This window comes from Hemiscyllium ocellatum, chromosome 3 (assembly GCF_020745735.1).
Source record: "Hemiscyllium ocellatum isolate sHemOce1 chromosome 3, sHemOce1.pat.X.cur, whole genome shotgun sequence".
NCBI lineage: Eukaryota > Metazoa > Chordata > Chondrichthyes > Orectolobiformes > Hemiscylliidae > Hemiscyllium > Hemiscyllium ocellatum.
In genome coordinates this window covers 118,971,442-118,999,086 of record NC_083403.1, presented here as the reverse complement: position 1 = coordinate 118,999,086, position 27,645 = coordinate 118,971,442, and the positions used below count along the sequence as shown (strand labels likewise).

At 39.5% G+C, this 27,645-nt stretch overlaps 2 protein-coding genes across 3 annotated transcripts in view; one reads left to right on the top strand and one right to left on the bottom strand.

The window, feature by feature from the left end:
• acp1 (acid phosphatase 1) overlaps nucleotides 1-4,646 on the bottom strand; it is a 37,874-nt gene extending 33,228 nt beyond the window's left edge. For both annotated transcript variants that reach the window (XM_060853095.1, XM_060853101.1), the window contains exons 1-2: nucleotides 4,545-4,646; nucleotides 2,236-2,309 (exon numbers count right to left, since the gene is read on the bottom strand). In XM_060853095.1, coding sequence (XP_060709078.1) covers nucleotides 2,236-2,309; nucleotides 4,545-4,584 — 114 coding nt within the window. In that variant the 5' untranslated portion in view covers nucleotides 4,585-4,646. The remainder of the gene's footprint in view (nucleotides 1-2,235; nucleotides 2,310-4,544) is intronic.
• Nucleotides 4,647-4,700: 54 nt separating this feature from the next.
• sh3yl1 (SH3 and SYLF domain containing 1) overlaps nucleotides 4,701-27,645 on the top strand; it is a 160,400-nt gene continuing 137,455 nt past the window's right edge. Inside the window, exon 1 of the mRNA XM_060853081.1 lies at nucleotides 4,701-4,939. Within this exon, the coding sequence (XP_060709064.1) occupies nucleotide 4,939 (1 nt within the window). The 5' untranslated portion in view covers nucleotides 4,701-4,938. The remainder of the gene's footprint in view (nucleotides 4,940-27,645) is intronic.

Here is a 27,645-nt window from a genome sequence, read left to right as displayed (position 1 = left end):
AGAGTTACAAACGTGCAGCCATCAGATAACGTCTCCACTTCCGACCATATGTTGGAGGAAAGGTCATGACAGGAGCAACTGAAAATGTCTGAGCCTCGGACATTAGCCTGAGAAATTCCTGTAGCAATGTCCAGTGGCTGAGATAATAGGTGCCAATTAACTACAAGCATCTTCCATTGTGCTAAGCACGATACCAACCACTGAACAGTGTTCCTGATTCTAACTGACTTCATCTTACCAGGGATCCTTAAATAGTACACTTGATCAAACAGCGCCTTTATCTCAACGGCAGTCACTCTCAACTCACCTATGGAATGTAACTCTTTTGTCCATGTTTTGACCTAGGCTGTAAAGAGGTCAGGAGCTGAGTGGCTACAGTTGGGCCCAAGATAAAAATGATCACAAGATGGGAGGTAACAGAATGGATCGGAGGATGGTTATGAAACAGAAAATAGACAGTCGATGTTCCTGGATAAATGGAAATTAGAAGTAGTGTGATGCAGGAATATGAACTCTGATTACTGTTTATCAACAATACCGAAAGAGGATGAAGGTGGTGACTATATCAAGTTACCAAATTAAAATCAGTATAATGAAGTACATTTTGGTGGTTCAGTTATTACTTGGAAATTACAGTTACGAAACATTTGTAGTGCAATGAAACACACCAAGGTACCTTGCAGAACCATTACAATACAAAGTATAACAATGATCCTTGTAAGGAGACATTAAATATGAAGGCATAAATGAAGGGTTTAGCAGCAAATCGGTTGAAACAGGAGTGAACGCAGGAGAGTGTGCGCGAGAGAGAGAGTGCGCGACAGAGCGAGAACATCAGTAGCTCGGCAACAAATTTTTCAGGAGGGCATCGAAGACAATTGCTTTGGTCTTAAAAAATTTATTCGGAGGAAATGTGAGTTTGTCCAGTAGGTTAAGCAATCTGACAATTTTGCGCCAGCAGAGGACTTGAGAGGTGGTGTTAAAACAGAGTGAGTGATTTCACAGAGAGACACCAAGGAAATGAGAAATGAGAGGTGGCTAAGGATGGATCTTTGGGGAGCAGCAGAAGAATAGTATAGGAGCAGGAAGAGAAGACATTCTGGCGCTTCTTTGGCAATACTTAGAAACAAATTTGGGAAGTAGAGCAAAGGCCATTAGAATATCATTACATTAGCTATTAAAAGCAGCAACAGGTTTGATATGCTCATAAGGGATAAAGTTCCATAATTTCTAGAGGTATGGAAAACAAATCAGTGAGGTAACTTTAATTTACATGGCTTTTAAACCACCCATGGAGTTATGCAAAGTTCTGATCTATATAATAAAAATACACCAGAGTAAATGCAGAAAATATTTGCAAGGACATCACTAGAATTGGAAGTTTCAATTAGGTGGAAAGGTTGGGTTTCTTTTTGGAATAAAAGCTAAGAGACCCATGAAAAGACTTCATACTCATTAAAGTTTTCAATGGAGTAGATGTGGAGAAACTCTGTTGAAATGTACATTAGTCCATAGAAAGTGGGCATAATTATAATTCACTGACCATTTATTAAGTGAAGAATTTCTTTCCATACAGAATGGTGAGGATGTGGAACTCTGTGCCACACTGGTTGATTGACATTATTGATATATTTAAGAGAATGCTCAATGTGAACATGAGAAAGAATCAAACTGATGAAAGGTGGGAATAAGGAGTGAGAGTAATCTTGTGTGCATTAAAAGTGATATTTACCATTTGAACTAAATTGTTGTTATGTGCGATAGACTCAATGTAACACAAGTTCTCTTGGAAAACACAATCAGATAAATAAACCTTTGACATCATTGCCAAATATATAATGAGCCAGAAGGACTGGGTAAGTCTCACCTACTCCACAGGTGTGACATGACACTTCTGAAAAGATTGTTTAAACATAAAAGTATATAATTGTTGCATTAAGATTAAACTTTCACATGAGTACTTTTCACTGTATTATGATCAGTAACAGTATAAACAATTAAGTGCAAACACGAAATCTTACGCAATTTTTCAGTCTAGAATCAAATTAGAAATCCTGAGTGTGTCCATTGCTAATACATTTACTAGTGCAAATTTAGCACAAGGACAACAACAGGAAATTGGTATCAAGCATATTAATAACACAGCTGGTTTATGCTTTTGATTTATCCACTTATGATTGATTATTTATTTAGAATTTTAACGACTAAGTTTTTCGAAAAAGAGATAGGACTTACTTTGCTTGTAATGCCTCGATCCGTTACCAGCTTCCTGAAGATAGCTTCGGCAATTGGAGATCGGCAAATGTTGCCTTTAAAAATATCCAAAAATGTGCTTACATGAGTTTTCTCTAAAGTTTTAGAACAGGTATATTATACTTAAAAGTATATAAAATTTCTGTACTTGATAGAAGCTAAACAGAAGAATGATTTATATTCAAATTTGAGTTCCATATACCTCTAGTTGTGTACACAATTAAGATACATTCAAAAGTTTCTCAACAGAGGTGCACTTAGAAAGCACCAGCTCTGACAGACACTGTTTTTTAAGTCAGTATTATAGTTTCACTCACACCAAGAACTACTATTTAAGAGTCAATATCATCTTGCTTTTTGAAGAAATCTACCTCAGATAATACCAATAGTCGTTTACACTTCAATCTATATTCATAAGTTACTGACTCAACATACAGCTCAGGACCTTATGCCATATGCATCATTAAGTGACAGGTCATAAGAATAGTATGCTACTTAGTTCCATAAACCTGCTCCTGTCAATCTGTCAGACCATAGTTGATTTAATCTTTGATTTCTATCCTTATCTAATATTCTGATTAGCCTTCTCTGGATTGAAAGTGTTCCTTTGTTGAGTCATAAATTAGAATTCCTAAAGTGTGGAAACAGGCCCTTCGGGTCAACAAGTCCACACTGATCCTCTGAAGTGCATCTCACCCAGACCCATTACTCTACACTTCCCCCTGACTAATACACCTAACCCATACATCCCTGAACACTATGGGCAACTTAGCATAGTCAATTCACCTAATCTGCACGTTTGGATTGTGGGAGGAAACTGGAGCAACCAGACATAGAAGAATGTGCAGACTCTACACAGTCACCTGAGGCTGGAATCAAACCTGGATCGCTGGAGCTGTGAGGCAGCAGTGCTAACCACTGAGGCACCACGCCGCTCCATCTCATAGGGTTTGAAGAAAGAATTCAACATAAGTTGATTCATCACTGGGTTTTAAAGTAGGAAGAATGATGACCACAGGAAAATAGTCAAGGCAGAAAGACCAAAGAGGATGTCAAGAAATTATTTTTAAAATGGTAAGATATGGAATCTACTGCCTCAAATTTTTGTGGAAGCAAACTGATTAACAAGGTTAAATAAAAGGAAATAAATAAGTACTGTGCACAGAAAGATAAATTTGCAGGGTTCAGGGCAGTAACTTAGGTGATTATATAAATCTATCACATCATAAACCATCTGGGACACTTTATAACTGTGCCATTAAATAACACCTTACGTAGCTTGGTGCCAAACTTTGTCACAAGGAAGTGACTAAAAATTTGGACAAAGTAGAATTTTAGAAGCAATTTACATAGAGAAAAGAGAGGCAGTACTGGGAGGGAAGTCCAGGATGTAGGACCTTGGTAGTGGAAGGTGAATCAATGATGAGGAATACAACTGGGCATGTTCAGGGTTCCAGAAGTGCAAAGTACAGCTACCTTAAAAAGGGAGGAGACCCTGGAGATTACTGATGTAAGAAATGATACATGAATTTAAAAACAAGGAGAAGAATTTGAAAACTGGCATGTTGCTAAATTGGAAGCAAAGCTCAGGGGGCCAATGAGATTGTTGTGCATCAAGACTCAGGCAGCAGAATTTTGGAGGATTTAGGTTGGGTAGACTGTGCAAGGCTAGAAGTGTATTGGAAATAAACATGTCAAGGAGTGACGAATAGCATGGATGAGAGTTTTAGCAGCACAATCTCGGGCAAAACTCAGCAACTTTGTCACAATAGGGCAGGTTACAATAACCGGAGACTTGGCCTAATTGGATATCTGCACAACAGGGGCATGGTAGCGTCATTTGAACCCCATATAAATGTTCCGCGGACGGAGATGCAAATGCTACCCGATGTAATTAGGAGCTAGACTAACGATGACCGTTGTTAGTTACCCCTCTAGGTTAGCAATGACCTTCAGGGAAGGAGATCTGCCACCAGCACCTGTTCTGGCTTAAGTGTGACACTCCAGATCCAAAGCAACGTGAATGACTGTGAAACACCCGCTGGCCTAACCGGGGACTCCCACATCCAATGAAGGAATGGATCGAATAGCCACCCTCACACATACCGCCTCCCCTCCTCCTTCCGCTGCTGGTCGAGGCTGAATCCGAGAGACGTTGAGCTGCGCGCGCGCGGCCCGGGCAGCCGTTGCTCCCCACGAGCCCGAGGGAGTGGGGATGGGGATGGGGATGGGGAGGGGGAGAGCGCGAGCGCCGCACGCGCCCTCGTTCATTCAGTCTTTCTCTCACTCACCCAAACAAACAAACAGAACCGACTGCTGCCCGCCCGCCATCTTCACCGGGTCCTGCTGGGAGATCGCGTCATTCCTCTCCGTTTACTCTCCTGCCTGCTCCACGCAAACTCCCGGGACCCGCTCGCTGGAAGTCAACGTGCGTAGCAGCTCGTCCTGAGCCCCTCTCCGCGCCATAAAAAAAATGTGCTATCATCAGCTTTATTGAGATATGGCCGGTTGGTGACAAATGTCCTAATTTCTCGGCACATCCACGGACAGCTGCGAAGCCGGGGCCTTTCAGGATCTATTGGGTAGTGACCAGGTGTAGTTAGCTCAGGTAAACTCAGAAAGTGAGTTTGGGCTGGGACTCTAATAGTCTGCATTTAAGAGTTTTAGAGGATCATTATTTGTAAAAGTAAGTTTTCTTTTTGCCTTTTACTATGTAGATTAGTACAATTTTTGGGAGAAACCCTTTGTCAGTCTGTTCTGAAGTGTATTTTTTGTGGTGTAATATCTATTTTGAGTTTTAGGAGCAGACATACAGCAAATTTGTTCAACACAATCACGGAAGCATTGAAGGCTGTAGTTCACCTCGTTGTGTCCTATTCTCTTGCTTTCTCCTACAGCCTTTCTCCCATATGAATAACGTTGCTTTTTCTACTAATTATCTAAGTATGTTTTGAAAGTTATCAAATCTGCTCATTTCACCCTTTGGGTATTGCATTCCAATCATAAATCACTTATTCCGGCATTTTATCCTACCATCTCATCCTGATCCCTCTTTGCCAATTAGCTTAAGTCTGCCCTATCATTCCTCAACCTTCACGGTAGAAACCATTTCAGTTGTTTATCAATGATCTGTAAAGAGTTAAAGAAAATCTAAATATCTCTAATCTCTCTCCATACGTGAAGTCTTTCAGGCCTGGTGTTTTCTAAATAAATTTTCTCTGTAATTAATGCAAACCTTGAGTTATTTTCTGAAATGTGGTTGCCAGAATATAGTTTGGTTAAATTCTAATCTGTTATTTCTGAACATTGAATGCAGTTACCTTGCATTAATACTTTATATGTTCTAAATATAAGGTGTTTTCACAACAATATTTGTGACTTGTAGTTATACAGACATTCATTCCATTTACTTTAAAATTGGACTGTTTAGATTATTGTGGTTCTGTTCGCCGAGCTGGGAGTTTGTGTTGCAGACGTTTCGTCCCCTGTCTAGGTGACATCCTCAGTGCTTGGGAGCCTTCTGTGAAGCGTTTTTGTGTTGTTTCCTCCGGCTTTTATAGAATCACAACAACGAGTACCCGAGCTACAAATCTTCTCAAACTTTGTTTAGATTGTCTTGCATCTCTCGTACTGAAATTACCATTGTTTACTAACTTCTGTGTGTCAGTAACAATATATTGATACAAAATATATACATTTCTGATGCATATTGACCAAAAAGTGATTGAAAAAAAAGATTGTAATCAGATGTATTTTATTTGTGTTACTGCATAAATAGAAACAAAGAAAAGCAAATTTATTATATGTTGGTGCTTAATTGTGTAAATAATTAGGTAATAAAAACAACAATATAATGCTTTCATATATGTGTTTCCCAGTAGTGATGCAGTGAATTGTAAGCACCTAAAATTAGCTTGAATCAAAGCAATAAACCTGTGAAGATAACTTATTGACAGGGAAAAAAAAATGGAGATACAGTAGTGACATTCCAAAATTGTTAAATTGTTATTTATTGCTCAGGGAATCTCAGCTTTTGGGGCCACAGTGTTAATCATGGACTTACTTTAGATATGCTGAAATAATTAATTCTGAACTCGATTATACGTTTCTCCCACTGTTACGATTAAAGGGAGGGTGCTTGTAAAATCCGGCAGATGATCCTTCTACCACCTATTCAATCGTCCCATCCTGGTTGAAATGTTAAATGAGGAATGTTAAAAGAGGCTTAACAAACCAGCCTCGACAGCCCTGTACCACACAGGAGTGGAAGTAAGGCAGTGAGCCCATCAAGTTTGTTCCACCATTCAATGAGATCATGGCTGATGTGATAATTCTCAATTCAATTTTCCTGGTATTTTCATATAAACATTAATTTCCTTACTGATTAAAAATCTGTCTATTTCAACTTTGAATGTACAACATGTGGGCCATCTTCCTTGGGGCTTATTGATGCCCTTACGTGTGCTGGTTAATGGCCACAAGGGCCTCATCCTGCTCCTTTAAGTAGTTTACACGTGGTGAGCATGGTATGTCTTTTGTGGGTCGTCAGAGGCCTGCCCTGGAAGTTTAACCATTTCACTGGCAACCTGGTTTGGAATCTTAGGGTGTAGAAGGTGATATTTGAATTCAATAAAACAAAACAAAATCTGGAATTATGGTAAGAATGAAACTATTGCCCATTCTTGCCTGGTTCAGTAGTCCTTTATAGAAGGTAACTGCTGTCAAAGAGTCATATAGCCTGGAAATAGACCCTTTCGTTCAACCGGTCCATGCTGAACATAATCCCAAACTAAACCAATCCCACCTGCCTGCTCCTAGCCTATATCCCTTCAAACCTTTCCTATTCACAAACTTATCCAAATGTCTTTTAAACGTTGCATTTGTACCCACATCCACCACTTCCTCACAAACTTCATTTTGTACGTGAACTACCTACCCTTTGTGTAAAAAAAAATTGCCTCATGTCTTTTTAAAATGTAACCCCAGTCTTGAAATTCTCCATCTTAGGGAAAAGTCAAGTACCATCAACTCTATCTGTACTCATTATTTTATAAATTTCTATCAGATCACCACTCAACCTCCTTTGCTCCAGTGAAAGAAATGCCAGCCTATCCAGCCATTCTTTATAACTCAAACCTTCCATATCTGGCAACATCCTGGTAAATTTCTTCTGAACCCTCTCCAGCTTGCTAATATCCTTCCTAGAATTGGGCAACCAGAAATGGACACAGTATTCCAGAAGAGGCCTCACCTAACCTTCAAAAGCTGATTGGGGGCAGGTATTCACAGGTAAAGGACGGCTGGAAAATGGGAAGCCTTCAGAAATGAAATACAGAGTCCAGAGAAAGTATATTCCTGTTAGGGTGAAAGGAAAGGCTGGTAGGTATAGGGAATGTTGGATGACTAAAGAAATTGAGGGTTTGGTTAAGAAAATGAAGGAAGCATATGTCAGGTATAGACAGGAGAGATCGAGTGAATCCTTAGAAGAGTATAAAGGCAGTAGGAGTGTACTTAAGAGGGAAATCAGGAGGGCAAAAAGGGGTCATGAGATAGCTTTGTCAAATGGAGTTAAGGAGAATCCAAAGGGTTTTTACAAACACATTAAGGACAAAAGGGCAACTAGGGAAAGAATAGGGCCCCCTCAAAGATCAGCAAGACGGCCTTTGTGTGGAGCCGCAGAAAATGGGGGAGATGCTAAACAAGTATTTTGCATAGTATTTACTGTGGAAAAGGACATGGAAGATATAGAATGTAGGGAAATAGATGGTGACATCTTGAAAAATGTCCATATTACAGAGGAGGAAGTGCTGGATGTCTTGAAACGCATCAAGGTAGATATATCCCCAGGACCTGATCAAGTGTACCCTAGAACTCTGTGGGAATCTAGGGAAGTGATTGCTGAGCCTGTTGCTGAGATCATCGATAGTCACAGGTGAGGTGCTGGAAGACTGGAGATTGACAAACGTGGTGCCACTGTTTAAGAAAGGTGGTAAGGACAAGTCAGGGAACTATAGACCAGTGAGCCTGACGTCGGTGGTGCGCAAGTTGTTGGAATCCTGCGGGACAGGATGTATATGTATTTGGAAAGGCAAGGACTGATTAGGGATAGTCAACATGGCTTTGTGCATGGGAAATCATGTCTCACAAATTTGAGTTTTTTGAAGAAGTAACAAAGAGGATTGATGAGGCTGGAGTGGTAGATGTGATCTATATGGACTTCAGTATGGCGTTCAACAAGTTCCCCATGGGAGACTGGTCAGCAAGATTAGATCTCTCAGAATTCAGGGAGAACTAGCCATTTGGATACAGAACTAGCTCAAAGGTGGAAGACAGAGGGTGGTGGTGGAGGGTTGTTTTTCAGACTGGAGCTCTGTGACCAGTGGAGTGCCACAAGGATTGGTGCTGGGCCCATTACTTTTCATTATTTATATAAATGATTTAGATATGAACATAAGAGGTATAGTTAGTAAGTCTGCAGATGACTCCAAAATTGGAGGTGTAGTGGACAGTGAAGAAGGTTCTCTCCGATTACAACAGGAATTTAACCAGATGGGCCAATGGGCTGAGAAGTGGCGATGGAGTTTAATTCAGACAAATGCGAGGTGCTGCATTTTGGGAAAGCAAATCTTAGCAGGACTTATACACTTAATGGTCAGGTCCTAGGGAGTGTTGCTGAACAAAGAGATCTTGGAGTGCAGGTTCATAGCTCCTTGAAAGTGGAGTCACAGTTAGATAGGATAGTGAAGAAGGCGTTTGGTATGCTTTCCTTTATTGGTCAGAGTATTGAGTACAGTAGTTGGGAGGTCATGTTGCGGCTGTACAGGACATTGGTTAGGCTACTGTTGGAATATTGCATGCAGTTCTAGTCTCCTTCCTAACGGAAAGATGTTGTGAAACCTGAAAGGGTTCAGAAAAGATTTACAAGGATGTTACCAGTTTGGAGGATTTGAGCTATAGGGAGAGGCTGGATAGGCTGGGGCTGTTTTCCCTAGAATGTCAGAGGCTATGGGGTGACCTTATAGAGGTTTACAAAATTATAAGGGGTATGGATAGGGTAAATGGGCAAAGTCTTTTCCCTGGGGTGGGGGAGTCCAGAACTAGAGGGCATAGGTTTAGGGTAAGAGGGCAAAGATATAAAAGAGACGTAAAGGGCAATGTTTTCACGTAGAGGGTGGTACATGTATGGAATGAGCTGCCAGAGGAAGTGGTGGAGGCTGGTATAATTGCAACATTTAAAAGACATTTGGATAGGATATGAATAGGAAGGGTTTGGAGAGATATGGGCCGAGTGCTGGCAGGTGGGACTAGATTGGGTTGGGATATCTGGTTGGCATGGATGGGTTGGACTGACGGGTCTGTTTCCATGCTGTACATCTCTATGATCTATGTCCTGTACAACCTCAACAAAATGTACCAATTCCTGCACTCAAGGACTGAGCAATGAAGGCAATGAAATGCCTTTTTAACCACGCTGTCTATATATGACATGAACTTCAACAGTACAGCACAGAACACGCCCTTTAGCTCATGATGTTGTGCCAACCATTGATCCTCATGTATGCACCCTCAAATTTCTGTGACCATATGCATGCCCAGCAATCTCTTAAATGTCCCTAATGACCTTGCTTCCACAACTGCTGCTGGCAATGCTCTCTCAACTCTCTGTGTAAAGAATCCGCCTCTGACATCCCCTCTATACTTTCCTCCAGCCAGCTTAAAACTATGAGCCCTTGTGTTAGTCATTTCTGCCCTGGGAAATAGTCTCTGGCTATCGACTCTATCTATGCCTCTCATTATCTTGTATACCTCAATTAGGTCCCCTCTCCTCCTCCTTTTCTCTGTTCCACAATACTACCCAAGGTCCTATCATGAATTGTGTAGGCCTTACCCTTGTTGGTTGTACCAAAATGCAATATCTCACTTTTATCCAGATTGAACTCCATCTGCCATTTTTAGCCCATTAATCCATTTGATCAAGAACCTTTTGTAATCTTATGAAACCTTCTTCATTGTCTATTGTGCCACCAATTTTGGTGTCGTCCAAAACTTACTAACCATGCCTATAAATGACAGTCATTTATGTAAATGACAAACAAAACACAACCCAGAACCAATCCCTGTGGAACACTGCTGGTGACAGGCCTCCAGTCCGAAAAGCATCCTTACACTACCCCTGTGTTTCATGTTGTTATACCAATTATGTATCCAATTGGCAAGCTCAACCTAAATCCCATTTGGCCTAACTTTATTAAATAGTCTACCGTGTGGAACCTTGTCAAAGGTTTTACTAATATCCAAATAAACAATATTTATGCTCTGCCATCATCAACCTTTTCAGTAACATCCTCAAAAAACTCAATCAAGTTTGTGAGACATGACTTTCCTCCCACAAAACCATGCTGACCACCCCTTATCAATTTTTGCTTCTCTAAATGTTCATTAATCCTATTTTTTATAATCACCTCCAATAATTTACCCACAACCAAAGTCAGACTCACAGGTCTATAGTTCCCCAGTTTCTCCTTACAACCTTTTTTAACCAAAGGTATAACAATAGCCATCATCCAGTCATCAGACACCTCACCTGTAGTTATAGATAATGCAAATATTTCTGCAGGGGCTCTCATAATTTCCTCCCTGACTTCTCACATTGTTGTGGGATACGTTGGATCAGGTCCTGAAGCTTTATCCACCTTTAAATTCTCTAAGACCTCCTGAACTACTTCATTGGCAATGTTTTTAACACATCAGAGTTTATTTCTCTGCATTCTCTAGACTCAATTTCTTTCTTCACAGTAAAAACTGATGCAAAATATTCATTTAGTATCTCTCCCATTAACTGGAGTTCAACACAAAGATGACCACCTTGATCTTTAAGAAGCTCTACTTTCACTAATTACCTTCTTGCTCTTAATGTATTTGTAGAACATATTTGGATTATCCTTAACCTTATTTGCCAATGCTATTTCATAATCCCTCTTTGCCATCCTGATTTCTCTCTTAAGAGTGCCCTTATACTCTTTATATTGATTAAGAGATTTAATTGAATCAAGTTGTCTATATCTAAAATAAGATTATTTTTTATTCTTGACTACAACCTCATATCTTTATTTACCCGTTGTTCCTTAATCTAGATTTGGAGATGCCGGTGTTGGACTGGGGTGTACAAAGTTAAAAATCACACAACACCAGGTTATAGTCCAACACGTTTAATTGGAAGCACACTAGCTTTCAGAGAGACGCTCCTTCATCAGGTGTTGTGATTTTTAACTTCCTTAATCTAATCAGCTTTACCTTCACTCTAACGGGAACTAAGTGCCTCTGAACTCTCATCATCACGCTCATGAATGCCTCCCACTTGTCAGACGTCCTTTTATATACTTCAATGTACTTCAACTTTTAAACGTTCTTGTCTTTTACTATTAAAATTTGCCTTATTCCAATTAAAAACTTTAACTTCTATGGAAAGTTTATCCTTTTCCATAACCATTTTGAGACTAATAGAATTATGATCACTAGATCCAAAGTGTTCTCTCACTTTTACTTCAGTCACTTGCCCTGCCTTGTTGCCCAAAAGAAGATCTAGTTTTGCTCCTTCTCCAGCAGGAGCATTTACATATTGATCAAGAAAATTTTCTTGAACACATTTGACAAATTCTTCACCACCTAAACCTTGAACACTATGGTAGCCCCAGTCAGTGTTTGGAAAATTAAAAACTCCCATTATTACAACCTTATTATGCTTACATATATCTGAGATCTTCCTACATATTTGTTTCTGAATTTCTGTCTTACTATTGGGGCCCAAACCTGATTTGGCTTCCATGAGATTCCAGACCCACAGCAATGTGGTTGGACCCCCAAGTGCCACTCGCAACTAGGGAGGGACAATAACTGCTAGCATAGCCAGTAATGCCCACATTGTATAAATGAATTTTTAAAAATCTCCAGGTGTGGTCACATCCACATCCTGTATAATTGTAACAAGTCTTCCCCATTTTTATACAGCTCCTGGTTTTTGGATTAAATTGTTAAGAAAACATACTGAGAAAAATAAGTTTAAATATAAATCAGCTGAGTTTATGCAGCAAATACAAAATTCAAATGAATATAAGGAGAAATTATACATATAGAATATCCTTTATTGTCGTGCAATTCTCAATTTACATTACAAATCACTAAATAGTATTCATGTTGTTTATGTTATTAGTTAGTTGTTGTCTGCAATTGTGATGATTTTAGTGTTCTGATAAAGGTTACCATTGTTGTGGTTCTGTTCGCCGAGCTGGGAGTTTTTGTTGCATGTCCCATCTCGCCGAACAGAACCACAACAACGAGCACCCGAGCTACAAATCTTCTCCCAAACTTTGAAAGGTTACCATGTTCAAAGACTACTTTTGTTAAAATTTCTGTATTGTTCTCTATTGAGATGGCTACAAGGGCAGGTTAGAAGCTAGGAATATTGCAGCAAGTAACTTACCTCCTGACTTCACCAAAGTCTGTCCATCATCTACAAAGCACAAATCAGGAGTGTTTTGGATTCCCCTCCAGTTGCCTGGCAGATGTGCACCAACAATACTCAAGAAGTGTGACACCATCCAGAACAAAACCTGTTTCATTGACACCACATGCACAGATATTCAGTCACTCAATCACCACTGCTCAGTCGCAATGTGTACTATCTACAAGATGCACTGCAGAACTTCACTAATGACCTTTAGACAACCTTCCAAATCCATGACAACGTCTGTGTGGAAGGACTAGGGCAGCAGGTATACAACGTATAAGGTCCCCTCCAAGCCCCTCACCATCCTGGTTTGGAAATATTTTGTTGTTCCTTTGCTGTGGCTGTGTAAAAATCCTATGTATCGTGAGAGAATTAAAAAGAAATCTCAATGCCATTTATGAACCATATTTAATAGTTATATTAATGATGTGGAGGTGCCAATGTTGGACTGAGGTGAACAAAATTAAAAATCCCACAACACCAGGTTATAGTCCAACAGGTTTACTTGGTAGTTAGTCACTAGCTATCTGACGAAGGGGCAGTGTTCCGAAAGCTTGTACTACCAGATAAACCTGTTGAACTATAACCCGGTGTTCTGTGATTTTTAACTTTAATTATATTCAAGTTTATCCACTGTTTATTCCAGAACCTTAAGGTTATTTTGCATCTTTCCATGTGAAAACAGTTTCTACTTATTTAGATTTGCACAATGATCATGAAATGGAATTTTAAACAGTAAAGATGCAAAGAGGCCTTCTGTGGCATTTTAAGTTACATTTATTTCCCATTGAAATGTATACATAACCTGTGATATATCACACCTCACTGGAGTATCATGGTAGAAATCAAACTCCACTATTCTCAGGATTTGGAGGTGCCGGTGTTAGATTGGGTGTAAAGGTTAAAAATCACACAACACCAGGCTATAGTCCAACAGGTTTATTTGGAAGTATTTGCTTTCGGTGCACTGCTCCTTCATCAGGTAGTTGTGGAGTATAAGATTGTAAGATACAGAATTGAGAGCTATAAATTCAGTGTCTCACAATCTTATACTCCACAACCACCTGATGAAGGAGCAGTGCTCTGAAAGCTAGTGCTTCCAAATAAACACATTGGACTATAACCTGGTGTTGTGTAACTTCTAACACTATTCTCAGAGTTAATGCACAATTTTTAAAAAATTCCTCAGTTTACCTGACTTTCAAACCCAGATTGATGGAAAGCATGGACATGGTGCTTGTACAAAATGAAAATCACTATTCGTTACAAATAATTAGATTTTACTTTCAGGTAAACAATAATGAACCATTCTCCTATAACTGTTCTAATTAAGACTGGATTTGTGGTTCAGTGATTTCTGTTCAGAGTTGCTGAGATATTCTTATGGGTCCTTTTCTGGTCAGCGTGCTGTTTCTCACTGGAACTTTCACTGGTTTGTGGGAAGTACAAGATGGTTGATTCACTTTTCAAAGTTCTTTGATATATCAATTAAAAGTCACAGTAAAATAAATTTTTAAAATTTTCTTCAGCTTAAGTTGGATTTTACTGGAGAGAACAGAGCTGGTGGAGGTCTGACAGATTCTCCCGATCTTGATCACCGCATCAAGGTATTAGACCATAAACCTTTCAGCCCATTGAATCTGCTGCGCCATTCGATCATTCAGCCCTACTCTCCAGCCTTCTCTCTGTAACCCTTCATCCCCTTACTAATCAAGAACCTATCTATTTCTGACTTGAAATACACTCAACAATTTACATTCACAGCCTTCAGTATTCTGTAAGTTTGAATCGGATCCCCTTGTCCTTCTAAACTCCAATGATTACAGACTCAGAACCCTTAACCTCTCCTCATATGACAGGCGGGTGGAACAGAAATAAGAAAGGGATGATCACTTTGGGATTGTATTATAGACCCCTTAATAGTCAGTGGGAAATTGAGAAACAAATTTGTATGGAAATTTCAGTTATCTGTAAGAGTAATAGGGTGGTTATGGTAGAGGATTTTAACCTTCCAATCATAGACTGGGACTGCCATAGTGTTAAGAGTTTAGATGGAGAGGAAACTTTTAAGAGTGTACAAGAAATTTTTCTGAGTCAGTATGTGGATGTACCTCCGAGAGAAGGTGTGAACCTTGATGTACACTTGAGAAATAAGGCAGGGTAGGTGACCAAGGTGTCAGTGGGGGAGCACTTTGGGGCCAGCAACTATAATTCTATTAGTTTTAAAATAGTGATGGAAAAGGATAGACCAGATCTAACAGTTGAAGTTCTAAATTGGAGGAAGGCTAATTTTGACGGTGGACGTGATGTATATGGACTTCAGTAAGGTGTTCGACAAGCTTCCCAATGTGAGATTGGTTAGCAAGGTTACATCTCATGGAATACAGGGAGAACTAACAATTTGACTACAGAACTTGTTCAACGTTAGAAGACAGAAGGTGGTGGTGGAGGATTGTTTTTCAAACTGGAGACCTGTGACTAAGTGGTGTGACACAAGGATCGGTAGTGGGTCCACTATTTTTCATCATTTATATAAATGATTTGGATCTGAACATAAGAGGTATAGTTAGTAAGTTTGCAGATGACACCAAAATTGGAGGTATAGTGGACAGCGAAGAAGGTTACCTCAGATTACAATAGGATCTTGATCAGATGGGCCAATGGGCTGAAGCGTGGTGGATGGAGTTTAATTTAGATAAATGTGAGATGTTGCATTTTGGGAAAGCAAATCTTAGCAGGATTTTTACACTTAATGGTAAGGTCCTAGGGAGTGTTGCTTGGAAGGAAGGTTCATAGTTCCTTGAAAGTGGAGTCTCAGGTAGATAGGATGGTGAAGAAGACGTTTGGTATGCTCTCCTTTATTGGTCGGAACATTAAGTATAGGAGTTGGGAGGTCATGTTGCAGTTGTACAGGACATTGGTTAGGCCACTTTTGGAATGTTTCATGCAGTTCTGGTCTCCTTCCTATCGGAAGGATGTTGTGAAACTTGAAAGGGTTCAGAAAAGATTTATAAGGATGTTACAGCAATGTCCAGCGAGTGTTGGAGAGTACAAAGGGTGTTTTGTGAGGCAGAGACTCAGTTGCTGGGTATCTGCAGCTTCAACACAGTGGCTTTATTTGAGAGGGGTTGTGTGTGTGGAAGGCAGGGGGAGGTGTGAAACTAAGGAGAGACTACTGATGATTTTTACCTCTTTTCCACCCCATCCATCCCCAATTTATGCTTGATCCAAGTTCACCCAGTCTCTCTTTGAAAGGAGGTGGGGGGAGGATCTGAGGGTCTCAGCCTTTTATTCTCTCTGAAACCTGAGACTCATCAAAAATTCCAGCCATTTAGAGCATCCCAGTCCTTTAGCCACCCCCTCAAAAAAAAGGAGATTTTATTTGCACCAAAAAAAATTCCGAAAGTTTCGCAAAATTTAATGGCAGAGAGCCAGGTTTTGGATAAACTCCAAGAAGCTGAGAATACTGTAATACATTGGAAAATGTTGCTTGTAACAACTTAGCATTTCTGTAACTGACCAGAAAAGGACAGGTTTACTAACCTGGAGGTTCTAACCCTATTTTTCCCTTAGACCCCATTACTTCTATTATGTGATTTTATATAACATAACATCTCATGGGAATGCAAAACCGCATTATAGGAGAACTACCTATATTCCAAATGAGGCCTGATCAGAGTTTTTCATAGCCTCAGCAGTACATTTCTGGTCTTGTATTCTAGCTCTCTTAAAATGAATGCTATGATTGCTTTTGCCTTCTTCACTGCCGATTGAATCTGCAAGTTAAACTTAAGAGAATCCTGAACTGGGACTCACAAGTGCCCTTGCTCTTTAGATTCCAAAGCCTTTCCCATTAAACAATAGTCTCTGCCTCTATTCTTGCTCCCGAAATGCATAATTTCATATTTTCCCACATTGTATGTTATCTTCCACTTCTTTCCTCACTTTCCTAGACTGTCCAAGTTCTTCTGTAGCCTGCACACTTCCTCAACACTACCTGCACTTCTACCTACCATACTGTTATCTGAAAATTTAGCAACAATGCCCTTAGTTCCCTTGTCCACATCATTAATGTATATCCTGAATAGTTGTGGTCCCAACATGGACCCCTGCAAAACTCCACCCATCGCTGGAGGCCACTCCTGAAAAAGACATCCTTATCCCTACTTCTGTCAGTCAGTCAATTCTCTATCCATACCAGTACCTTGGCCCCTAAAACCATGTGAATCGACGTTTCGGGCATGAGCCCTTCTTCATGCCCGAAATGTCGATTCTCCTGCTCCTTGGATGTTGCCTGACCTGCTGCGCCTTTCCACCAACACATTTTCAGCTCTGATCTCCAGCATCTGCAGTCCTCACTTTCCCCTAAAATCATGTGTCTTATTTAGCAGCCTCCTGTGCGGAACCTTGTCAGAGAGCTTCTGGAAATCCAAACTGATCACATCCACCTTATAGGATTGTAACAGATTTGTCAGACGTGACCTCCCTTTGACAAAGTTTATGCTGATTGAGCCCTATTTTACCATACACTTCCAAATACAGTCAGTTCTGTTCTTGAGTAATCCCGTGTCGTAAGAAAATTGCGTAATAATAGCACCATTTAAACTAATGGGACCGGAATCGTGTTATAACCAGTACATGCTCTATAAGTTTGCACTATAGAAATGTTGTTGCTAATTCGTCAATCGTTTTATAATGGATTTGCATAAACAAAATGTGAGTTACAATAGAATGACCTGTGCTGCGCAATCTTGACCTGAATAATGGACTCTAAAATTTTACCAATGATCGATGTCAGGCTATATTTCTGCTGTTTGCCTCCGTCCTTTTTTAAGCTGCGTGTTACATTTACCATTGACTCCAGTGATTCCTGAAAAATCATTACCAAAGCTTCTACAATCTCTTCACCCATCTCCTTCAAAACTCTGGAGTTTGATCTATCTGGTCAAGGTAATTTATCCACCATCAGACCTTTCAGTTTCCCCAGCACCAAACTCAACTCTGCCCTCTGACTTCTTAAAGTGCTTATATTTTGCTGGTGTATTCCATTGAAAGCTGATGCAAAGTACCTATTCAGTTCCTCAGCTATTTCTTTGCTTCTCATTTCTATTTCTTCAGCCTTATTTTCCAGTGGATCAATGTCCACTTTGCTCATCTCTTACCTTTTCATTTATCGAAAGAAGACCTCTTACAATCTTGTTTTATAATACTAGCTAGCTTCCTGTCATATTTCGTCTTATACCCCTTATTGCTTTTTAAGTTATCCTATGCTGGGTTTTAATGGCATCCCAATCCTCTGCCTTTCAACTGATCTTCACCACGCTGTAAGCCTTTTCTTTTGCTTTTCTTCTGTCCCTGACTTCCCCTGTTAGCCATGGTTGCCTCATCCTCCCTTTAGTGTGTTTCTCCTTCTTTGGGTTGGACTTCTGTTGTGCATTCCCGAGTTCCAGTAGATATTTACCCCATTGCTGTTCCACAGTCTTCTCTGCGAGTCTCCCTTTCCAATTCTGGCCAGTTGCATGGTGTTGTAATTACCTTTTACTCAATTGTAGTACCGTTATATCTGCTTCCAGCTTCTCCCTCTCAAGTTGGAGGGTGAATTCTACCATTCTACCTATCGGTTTCTTTGCCTTAATGTCCCTATTTAAGTCTGCTTCATTACACATCACCAAATCCAGAATTGCCTGTACCCTTGTAGGCTTCACCATAAGCTATTCCAAAAAGCCATCTTATGATTATTTCATGAACTCCTTTTCTTGAGATCTCCTACCCACCTAATTTTCCCAGCTTATTTGCATGTTGACGTCCCCCTTGATTATTGTAATGTTGTGTTTCTTACATGTCTTTTCTGTCTCCTGATTTCTTTCTTTCTTCAATACTTCTATCATCGACACGTAGCAAAAGCAGCTTTTATTGCAGTACCATATCAGTCAATTATAAAGGTGCAGCTTCGGATTTGTTAAGTGAGCTACTAGTTCTTCAGTTTCCATATCACCTCAGTCAAGGTTGGTATGTGTTTAGATTAGAAAAAACTAGATAAAAAGCTCTAATTGAGGTGTTTAAGGTAACTGTGTTTTGCTAATGGTAGAGGGGTTATTTAAAGGGGTGTTGTGGTGCAGTGGTTGTCATAACATCTCAGTTCGAACCCCACCCACCCTTGAAGTGTATTACAATGTGACCAAAGAAGTTTATTGAAAGTACTTATTTTTTAAGGAAGGGACTACTGCCTCTGGTAGAGGAATACTGAACAGGGGTGAGTACTTTTAAATTGGAACTTGGTCAATCTCTGGTGATGTTAGAATTTTTCTTTTAACATTTGTATAATGTCTTTTATAGTCTCAATATCAAAGCATTCCAGCCAATGGAGTACTTTTGAAGTGTGGAGTGTCTTCACACTGAGTAATGGAATTTGGAACTCTTCCCTAAAAGGATGCAAAGAAAATTGTAAATTTTAAAAGTAAGATTAATGTAACTTTTATGGGCAAAGTATTAAGGTATACAAACCAATCCAGATGAATGGATTTAAGATCCAGATCAACCATGATTAATTTAATTGTAGAAGTGCCTCAAGCGCTGAATGACCTACACCTGTTTCTACATTGCTGTGCTCTGAAAGCTATTCTGTTCTGTTTTGGATGTCATCCACACTGCAGTCCTACAAACTAGTATTTCCCAAACTCTATTTGTATTTCATTTAACGGGAGCCTGAGCAATCATTCGTGAAGCTTGAACTAAATCCCTAACAATGTTACTTGTGATTTAAAAAAAACTTGCATTTAACATTTAATTCTTTGTATTTATAACTTTCCTTATAAAAATGACATGTTTACAAAAAAAAAGTTAATGTTTGGACAAATAATTGATAAAACCATCGATAAAACCATTTGCAGGTTTTCAAAAACATGTATTCTGAAATAGGGTGGCGGTATAAGTCAAAGAAGGGGCAGACTCAACTCCATAATCTGTTTAAGTTTAGCCTTAAACCGCACTCTGTCAGAGGCTGGTCAGAGGAGGCTAGATATTTCTTTCGAGAAGCACAAGCTAAAGAATGGTTTGTTCTGTGTTGTGTACATGTGCCATTAGAGCAGAATTAGCAAAAATGTGGGAGTGGATTATTTTCATTATCTCAGCTAATGTAAGAGGGAATCCTTTAAGGCCAAAGTAAAAGAATATGAAAATTCAAATTGAAAGTTATTGCAAATTATTGCAGAGAGGGAATATCAAAGTTATTTACTAGTTGTGGAAGATGGTGGTTGTTAATGAAGGTCAACCATTGAAGTCTCAACAGTTTCTCATGTCAGTGTCCTAAGCCTAACTATATTCATCTGTTTCATTAGTGACCTTCCTTCCATTATAAAATTTGAAATTGAAATCTTTGCTGATGGCTAAAAGCGTCAAGTTCCATTTACAACTCCTCGGAAAATGTAACGGTTCATGCACATGTGCAGTAAGTCTTTGAACACATTTTAGTTGGAATGATGAGTGACAGGTAACATTTGCACCTTACAAGTGCCAAGCAATTACTGTCTCCACCAAAAGTTATTCGCACCATTTCCCCATTACATTCAATAGCATTACTGTTGCTGCATCCCTTTCCCCCAACCCTTCTCAACTTGGACAGGCAACAAATGCTGGCCAGCCAGTGACCTCCACGTCCCACAAGTGAATAACAGAATATATCAAAATACTGAGGATTATCATTGGCCAGAAATTTATTTGGATCAGCTCTGTAAATGTTGTGATCACAATATCAAGTCAAAGGTAGTAAATTCTGCACAGAAAGATTCACCCCCTGACTTCCCAAAGCCAGTCCATCATCTACAATAATTCAAGAGTGCGGCTGCAAAATGTGCAGGGGGCTTAATGCCATCCAAAGAAAAAAAAGCCACTTTATTGTCACCTATTTACTAACTTAAACGTTCATCCCCCACCACCGGTGTACATGGTTGCTGTATGTTCCACCTACAGATGACCTTGGCCTACTTCATAATAATATGCAAGTCCTGATCCTCCCCAATAGAATCATGATAGATACATCTCAGTGAAGACAAGTTAAACAAGGTTGATTATAGAGCTCTAAGAAACAGAAGGATTTGGTTAGCCTCGTGCATGAATTGCAAAAGATTAGTCTGTAAGTATAGCAAGTAAATATGAAAGCTAATAGATCATTATCACTCATTGTAAGGGGATTTGAATACATCAATATGAGATAATGTTCAGTTACATAATGGATAAGTGAGACTAATTCACAACATCGTGCATAGTATTTAGCATATTATTTAAAGGAGCAGTTCAGAGAAACTTTACCTGATTAATACTAGGAATGGCTGAGTTGTCTAAGGAAAGATTGGACAGACCAATATTTGCTGGAGTTTAGAAGAGCAAAAGGTGATTTGATTGAAACATAAGATCCTGAGGAGTCTTGACCAGAATTCAGACAATCCAGAATTCGGGATCACTGTTTAAAAATCAGAGATCGCCCATTTACAACAGGTGAAGAGAATTTGTTGTCTGAGAAGGTGTTGAGCCTTTGCTCTCTTCCAGAGAACATTGTAGAAGTGGAGTCATAGAGTCGTACAGATGTACAGCACAGAAATAGACCCTTCGGTCCAACCCATCCATGCTGACTAGATATCCCAACCCAACCGAGTCCCACCTGCCAGCACCTGGCCCATACCGCTCCAAACCATTCCTATTCATACAACCGTCCAGATGCCTTTTAAATGTTGCAATTGTACTAGCCTCCACCACTTCCTCTGGCAGCTCATTCCATACAAGTACCACCCTCTGCATTAAAAAGTTGCCCCTTAGGTCTCTTTTATATCTTTGCCCTCTCACCCTAAACCAACACCCTCTAGTTCTGGAGTCCCCCACCCAGAGAAAAAAGCTTTGTCTATTTATCTTATCCACGCCCCTCATAAATTTGTAAACCTCTATAAGGTCACCCCCTCAGCCTCCAACGCTCCAGGGAAAACAGCCCCAGCCTGTTCAGCCTCTCTATATAGTTCAAATCCTCCAACCCTGGCAACATCCTTGTCAATCTTTTCTGTACCCTTTCAAGTTTCACAACATCTTTCTGATAGGAAAGAAACCAGAATTGCACACAATATTCCAACAATGGCCTAACCAATGTTCTGTAAAGCTGCAACATGACCGCCCAACTCCTGTATTCAATACTCTGACCAATAAAGCAAAGCACACCAAACACCTTCACTATCCTATCTACCTGTGACTCCACTTTCAAGGATTTATGACCATGCATTCCAAGGTCTCCTTGTTCAGCAATACTCCTTAGGACCTTACCATTAAACGTATAAGTCCTACTAAGATTTGCTTTCCCAAAACCTTACATTTATCTGAATTAAACTCCATCTGCTACTTCTCAGGCCATTGGCCCATCTGATCAAGATCCCGTTATAATTTGAGGTATTTGAACATTTTAGGTTAGAGATGGATAAATTCTTGCTAAGCAAGAAGATGAATGCTCCTCATAAGTAAGTGAAAATGTAGATTTGTGTTACAATTATGTCAGCCATGATCTTATTAAATTACAGAACAGGCTCAAGGGGCCAGATGGCTTATTCCAATTCCTGTTTTGTATGTTTGTAATGTCTAAAGAATATGGAAAATTGTGACTTTCACAAAACAGCAGAAACTAAGGTACTCACCCAACCATCTCCCAAAGTATAATACCTTCCATAAAATTGAAGTCAATTACAAAGTCTTTTTTTAAAAAAACCCTAATGGGATGTGAACGTTGCTAGCTGGGCCAGCATTTATTGCCCATCCATGGTTGTCATTGAGAATGTACTGTTGATATGGGTTTTTGAAGATACACAATATTGTTAAGGAGAGAATTCCAGAATTTTGACTCAGCATCCCTGCGGGACCTGCCTGCCAACTCAGATGTTTCACTACTCCTTTTTTTTTGAGGTCCATTTGTAATGGGTAATAAAGGCGAGCTTTGCTAGTGCCAATGTATCCTGTGGAAGAATATATTTAAGAAAGTTGGAAAACCTGGGAATTTTGGCGGTTTTCATTTTCAGCAATAGCAGAGAAGTTGCTCAGGTACAGAGCTGTTAATGCAGCTCTGGTCTCATATGCTCTTGAAAGTATATGGTACAGGTAGCATGAGATAGAGTAGGAAGGGATTCGTTGAAGCTTTAAAAGATAGTTCACTAAATTTGGGAGCAATAAGTTTTGGCAGAAAATGGCTGCAATAATGATTTTAAAAATAATTGACACATATCTGAAAATTATAGAAGGGTCTAGATTTTGCAGTTGATGGCAAAGTGAAGGTATTGGCCACTGATTTTGAAGTAATCTGGCCACAGCAAGCCTGTCAGGATAGATTTTGTTTTTCCCAATATATTTTACTACTTGTCATTCATATTCAATAATTGTCTTCATTGACAAACCCTGAAGTGACGCTAACTTTTACCTGGCAATGTGGAAAATTGCCCAGGTATGCCCTGAACACACACAGTGGGACAAATCCAACCTAGCCAATTACTGTCCCATCAGTCTACTCTTGATTATCAGTAAAGTGATGGAAAGTGTCAACAGTACTATCGAGCAATACCTACTCAGCAACAACCTACTAACTGACATCCAATATGGGTTCTGCCAGGGCCACTGAATTCCTGACTTTGTTGGTTCAAACTTGGACAAAAAAGTTGAATTGGAAGATGAGGTGAGAATTCTACTCCAAACTATCTTCAGCTGTTTCATCAATGACTTTCTGTCCACCATAAGTCAGAAGTGGGGGTGTTCATTGATACACAATGTTCAGCACCATTTGTGACTCCTCAGGTACTGAAGCAAGTGCAGCAAGACCTGAACTATATCGAGGTTTGGCCTAACAAGTGGCAAGCAACATTCGTGCAACACGAATAGCAGGCAATGGACTAACCATAGTCTATTGACGTTCAATGACATTATCATCAATGAATACCCAACTATCTTCATCCAGGGTGTGAATATTGACCAAAAACTGAACTGGATTAGCATTGCAAACGTAACAGCAAAAAGATGAGGTCAAAGGCTAGGAATACTTCAACTTACTTTCTGACTTGAGAAAGCCTGTCCACCATCTATAAGACTCAAGTTAGGGAGTGTCTTGTTCAAGCTTCAGTCAAAAAGCTTGATACCGTCCAGGACATTGCAGACCCTTGATTTGGCACCCTCATCCACAAACTTCCACTCCCTCTACCACTGACATTCGGTGGCAGCAGTGTGTGCCATCTCCAAGATGCACTGCAGAAATTCACCAAAAATCTTTAGACAGGATCTTCCAAACCCACGACCACTAACATCTAGGACAAGTGCAGCAGATACTTGAGAACACTGCCATCTGCAAGTTTCCATCCAAACCATTCGCCATCCTGATTTTGAAATAGGTCCCTGTTTCTCCACATCCATTGGATCAAATTCTTGGAATTTTCTCCCTAAGGGCATTGTAGGTCTCCTAGCAAAGAGACAGAATCGGTGGGTCAGTGGGCTGAAAAATGGCAGGTGAAGTTCAACCTGATAGAAGTTTATAAAATAATGAAGGGTATAGATAGAGTTAATGATTGTTGCCTTTTTCCTAGAATGGGGATTTCAAGATCAGGGGCATGTTTTTAAGGTGAGAGGAGAGAGATTTGAAAAAAAACATGAGGTGCAAATTTTTTTACACAGAGTGGTTCATGTGTGGAATGAACTTGCTGAGGAAGTGATCAATGTGGGTACAGTTACAACATTTAAAAGACATTTTGATAAGTACATGAATAGATAAAGTTTGGAGGAATATGGGCCAGGAGCAGATAGGTGGGACTAGTTTAGTTTGAGATTATGTTCAGCATGAACTAATTGGACCAAAGGATCTGTTTCCATGCTGTATGACTCCATGGCTCCAAGAGGGCAGCTCATGACCACCTTCTCAAGGCTAATTAGGGAATGGTCAATAAATGCTTGTTCAGCCAGTAATGCCCATGTCTCATGAGGGAATAATCAAGCCATAGAGTTACACAACATTGAAACACAGCCTTCTGTTCAACTCGTTCAAAACAACCAAGTTTCCTGAACTAAACTAGTCCCACTTGCTTGCATTTGGCCCATATCCCTTTAAATCTTTCCTACTCACATACCTATCCAAATATCTTTTAAATGTTCTAATTGTACCTGCATCTATCACTTCCTCTGACAGTTCATTCCAAATACAAACTATCCTCTGTGTGAAAAATATGCCCCCTAGTTTTGAATTTCCCCATCCTAGGGAAAATACCTTTGCTATTCACCTTATCTATGCCCATCATGATTTTATAAGCTTCTATAAGGTCATCCCTCAACCTCCTATACTTCAGTGAAAAATGATTCCAGTCAATCGAACCTCTCCTTATAACACAAACCGTCTAGTCCCAGCAACATCCTTGTAAATCTTTTCTGTCGCCTCTCCAATTTAATAATATCTTTCAGATAATGGGGTGGCCAGAACTGCACACAGTATCCCAGAAGTGACCTTACCAATATCCTGTACAACCTCATCATGATGTCCCAACTCCTATGTACAATGGTCTCAGCAATGAGGGCAAGAGTACTATAAATACTTGTTAACCACCCTGTCCACCTGTGATGCAACTTTCAAAGAACTATGTGCCTGAACCTTCAAGATCTTTTTGTTTGGCAACACTACGCAGGGCCCTTCCAGTATAATTCCTGCCCTTGTTTGTTAATAAATGATTTTTTGAAAATTGTTTTAGTGTTCACTTTTTGTAACGCTAGGAAATGAAAGAAGGATTTAAACGTGCAATGAAGTTAAAGTAGAAACTGAAATATCGTAACCTTATAAGTAATGGAAAATCTATAACTTTTTATTATGGAGTTGAGAAATTAGACATTACACAAATGTCAAATTAGTCTATTCAGGACCTGTGAGATTGATTAGCAAGACTCATTATATCTTCAAAATTCAAGTCAATTCAAGTTTTACAAATAGACTAACAATGTAAAATTCCACAATTTCCAATTGTTTTCTGTCTGTGAAAACCAGAAGAGTCCATCCTCCGGGCAAGTGAGGAATCACTAGCAATTCCGTTATTATTATATTCAAATAACCACGCTGATAATTTTTATAAGAATTTTGAAAGATCTCAAGTATTGTCTGGTAAGGCACAATTCATTGGAAAAATAACAATTTGCATTGATCGAGGAAATATATAGCTGACTTGGAACTAATTCCTGAAGTAAATATTGTCATGCTAAATAGGAAATGTCCATGATATATCGTCACCTTTAATTTGGACCTGATGTGACTTGTCTTTTTTTGTAGCTGTGTTTTTAGGAATATGACCAGGAAGAACTTTCCCACTGTTTTTTCCCTCTTTTTTTAAAAGCTGCTTGTTGAAGATAATACGGTTATATTTGTTAAAATAATTCTATCATTTTGTTTTTCTGGTGTCAATTCCCTTGTTTGCTTTTCCACGCTCTTGCTGCTTTTTTAGCTGATATAGGGGCCACTGACTGTTTGTTTCTCTCTGTTTTCTTTTACAGTCATCTTTTAAGTTGAGCTTTTTCTTGATTTATTTTAAAGTAAACTTCATGCTATTGTGGCATATCTATCCCCACTTTATGTCAATTTTGCACAGTTTTCTTTACTTTTCACAAAGCATTAAATATCATTTTCTTTTGATGAACACTATAATTCTTTGAGAAATCGCCCATTCTGCTGGGGAGGGACTTTATATTTTGTGATATTATGTTCTCAAGAGGAAAGTTTTTCAAATGGTTAATTTCCAGAGACAGTAACTATCTAGAGAGTTAGTTATGCAGTACAGAAACAGACCATTTGGCCCAATCAGTCCATGCCGAACATAATCCCAAATTTAAAAACTGGAAGAACTGTGGATATTGTAAATCAGAAATAAAAACAGCAATTGCTGGAAAAGCTCAGCAGGTCTGGCAGCATCTGTGAAGACAAATCAGAGTTAACGATTCAGGTCCAGTGACCCTTCCTCAGAATTGATGGTAGCTAGGAAAATTCCAAACTAAACTAGCCCCATCCTCTCAACCTGACCCACGTCCCTCCAAACCCCTTCTCCTCTACTCATATACCCATCCAAATGTCCCCCAAACATTACTACTTATCCACATCCACCACCTCCTCAGGAAGTCCATCTCACGCGTGAACCACCCTCTGTGTAAAAATATCTTTGGGAGGAAATGATGGTAATTATGACCATTATTTGGAATACTCAGTAACTTAGCTGTCAAAAATGAGGTCTGCAGATGCTGGAGATCACAGCTGAAAATGTATTCCTGAGATGCTGCCTGGCCTGCTGTGCTTTGACCAGCAACACATTTTCAACTTAGCTGTCAAAACCTATATTTTTCAAATATCAGTTTTGAAATGATTGAAAGGTATCTACAACATTACAAAGCTGTTTTCACTGTGATGTTCAAATTTTTGTTTTGTATCTAGCAGGCAGCTCGGCTAGTCAGACTATGCAGCTGTTGTGGATTCCACTGCAGAGGAGGGAAGTTCCCATTCTAAAAAGTAAATTTGATTGGGTCAATCAGACAGTTTTCTGCAAAAAGAGGGGTTAGGGAGAGCAACTCAAAGGTCAATTTAGGAATTGCTGACTTATAAAGTGAATTTAGAACTATTAAAGAGGAGAATTACTCACTTTTTTCTGATAGTGTAAAGGCCAATTAGGTGGGATTAGGGAGTGACTATCAAGTGATATCCATTCTGGACTTGTGTTTAACTTTACATGACTGGATACTGGCATTTGCTGTGGCATTCACACATATTGTCTGTGAGCACCTGACAGTTTTGTTATTATTTCATCACAAAATTCCATTAGGAAAATGTGTAGGTTGAACGCTGGCACAATTGACCAAAGATT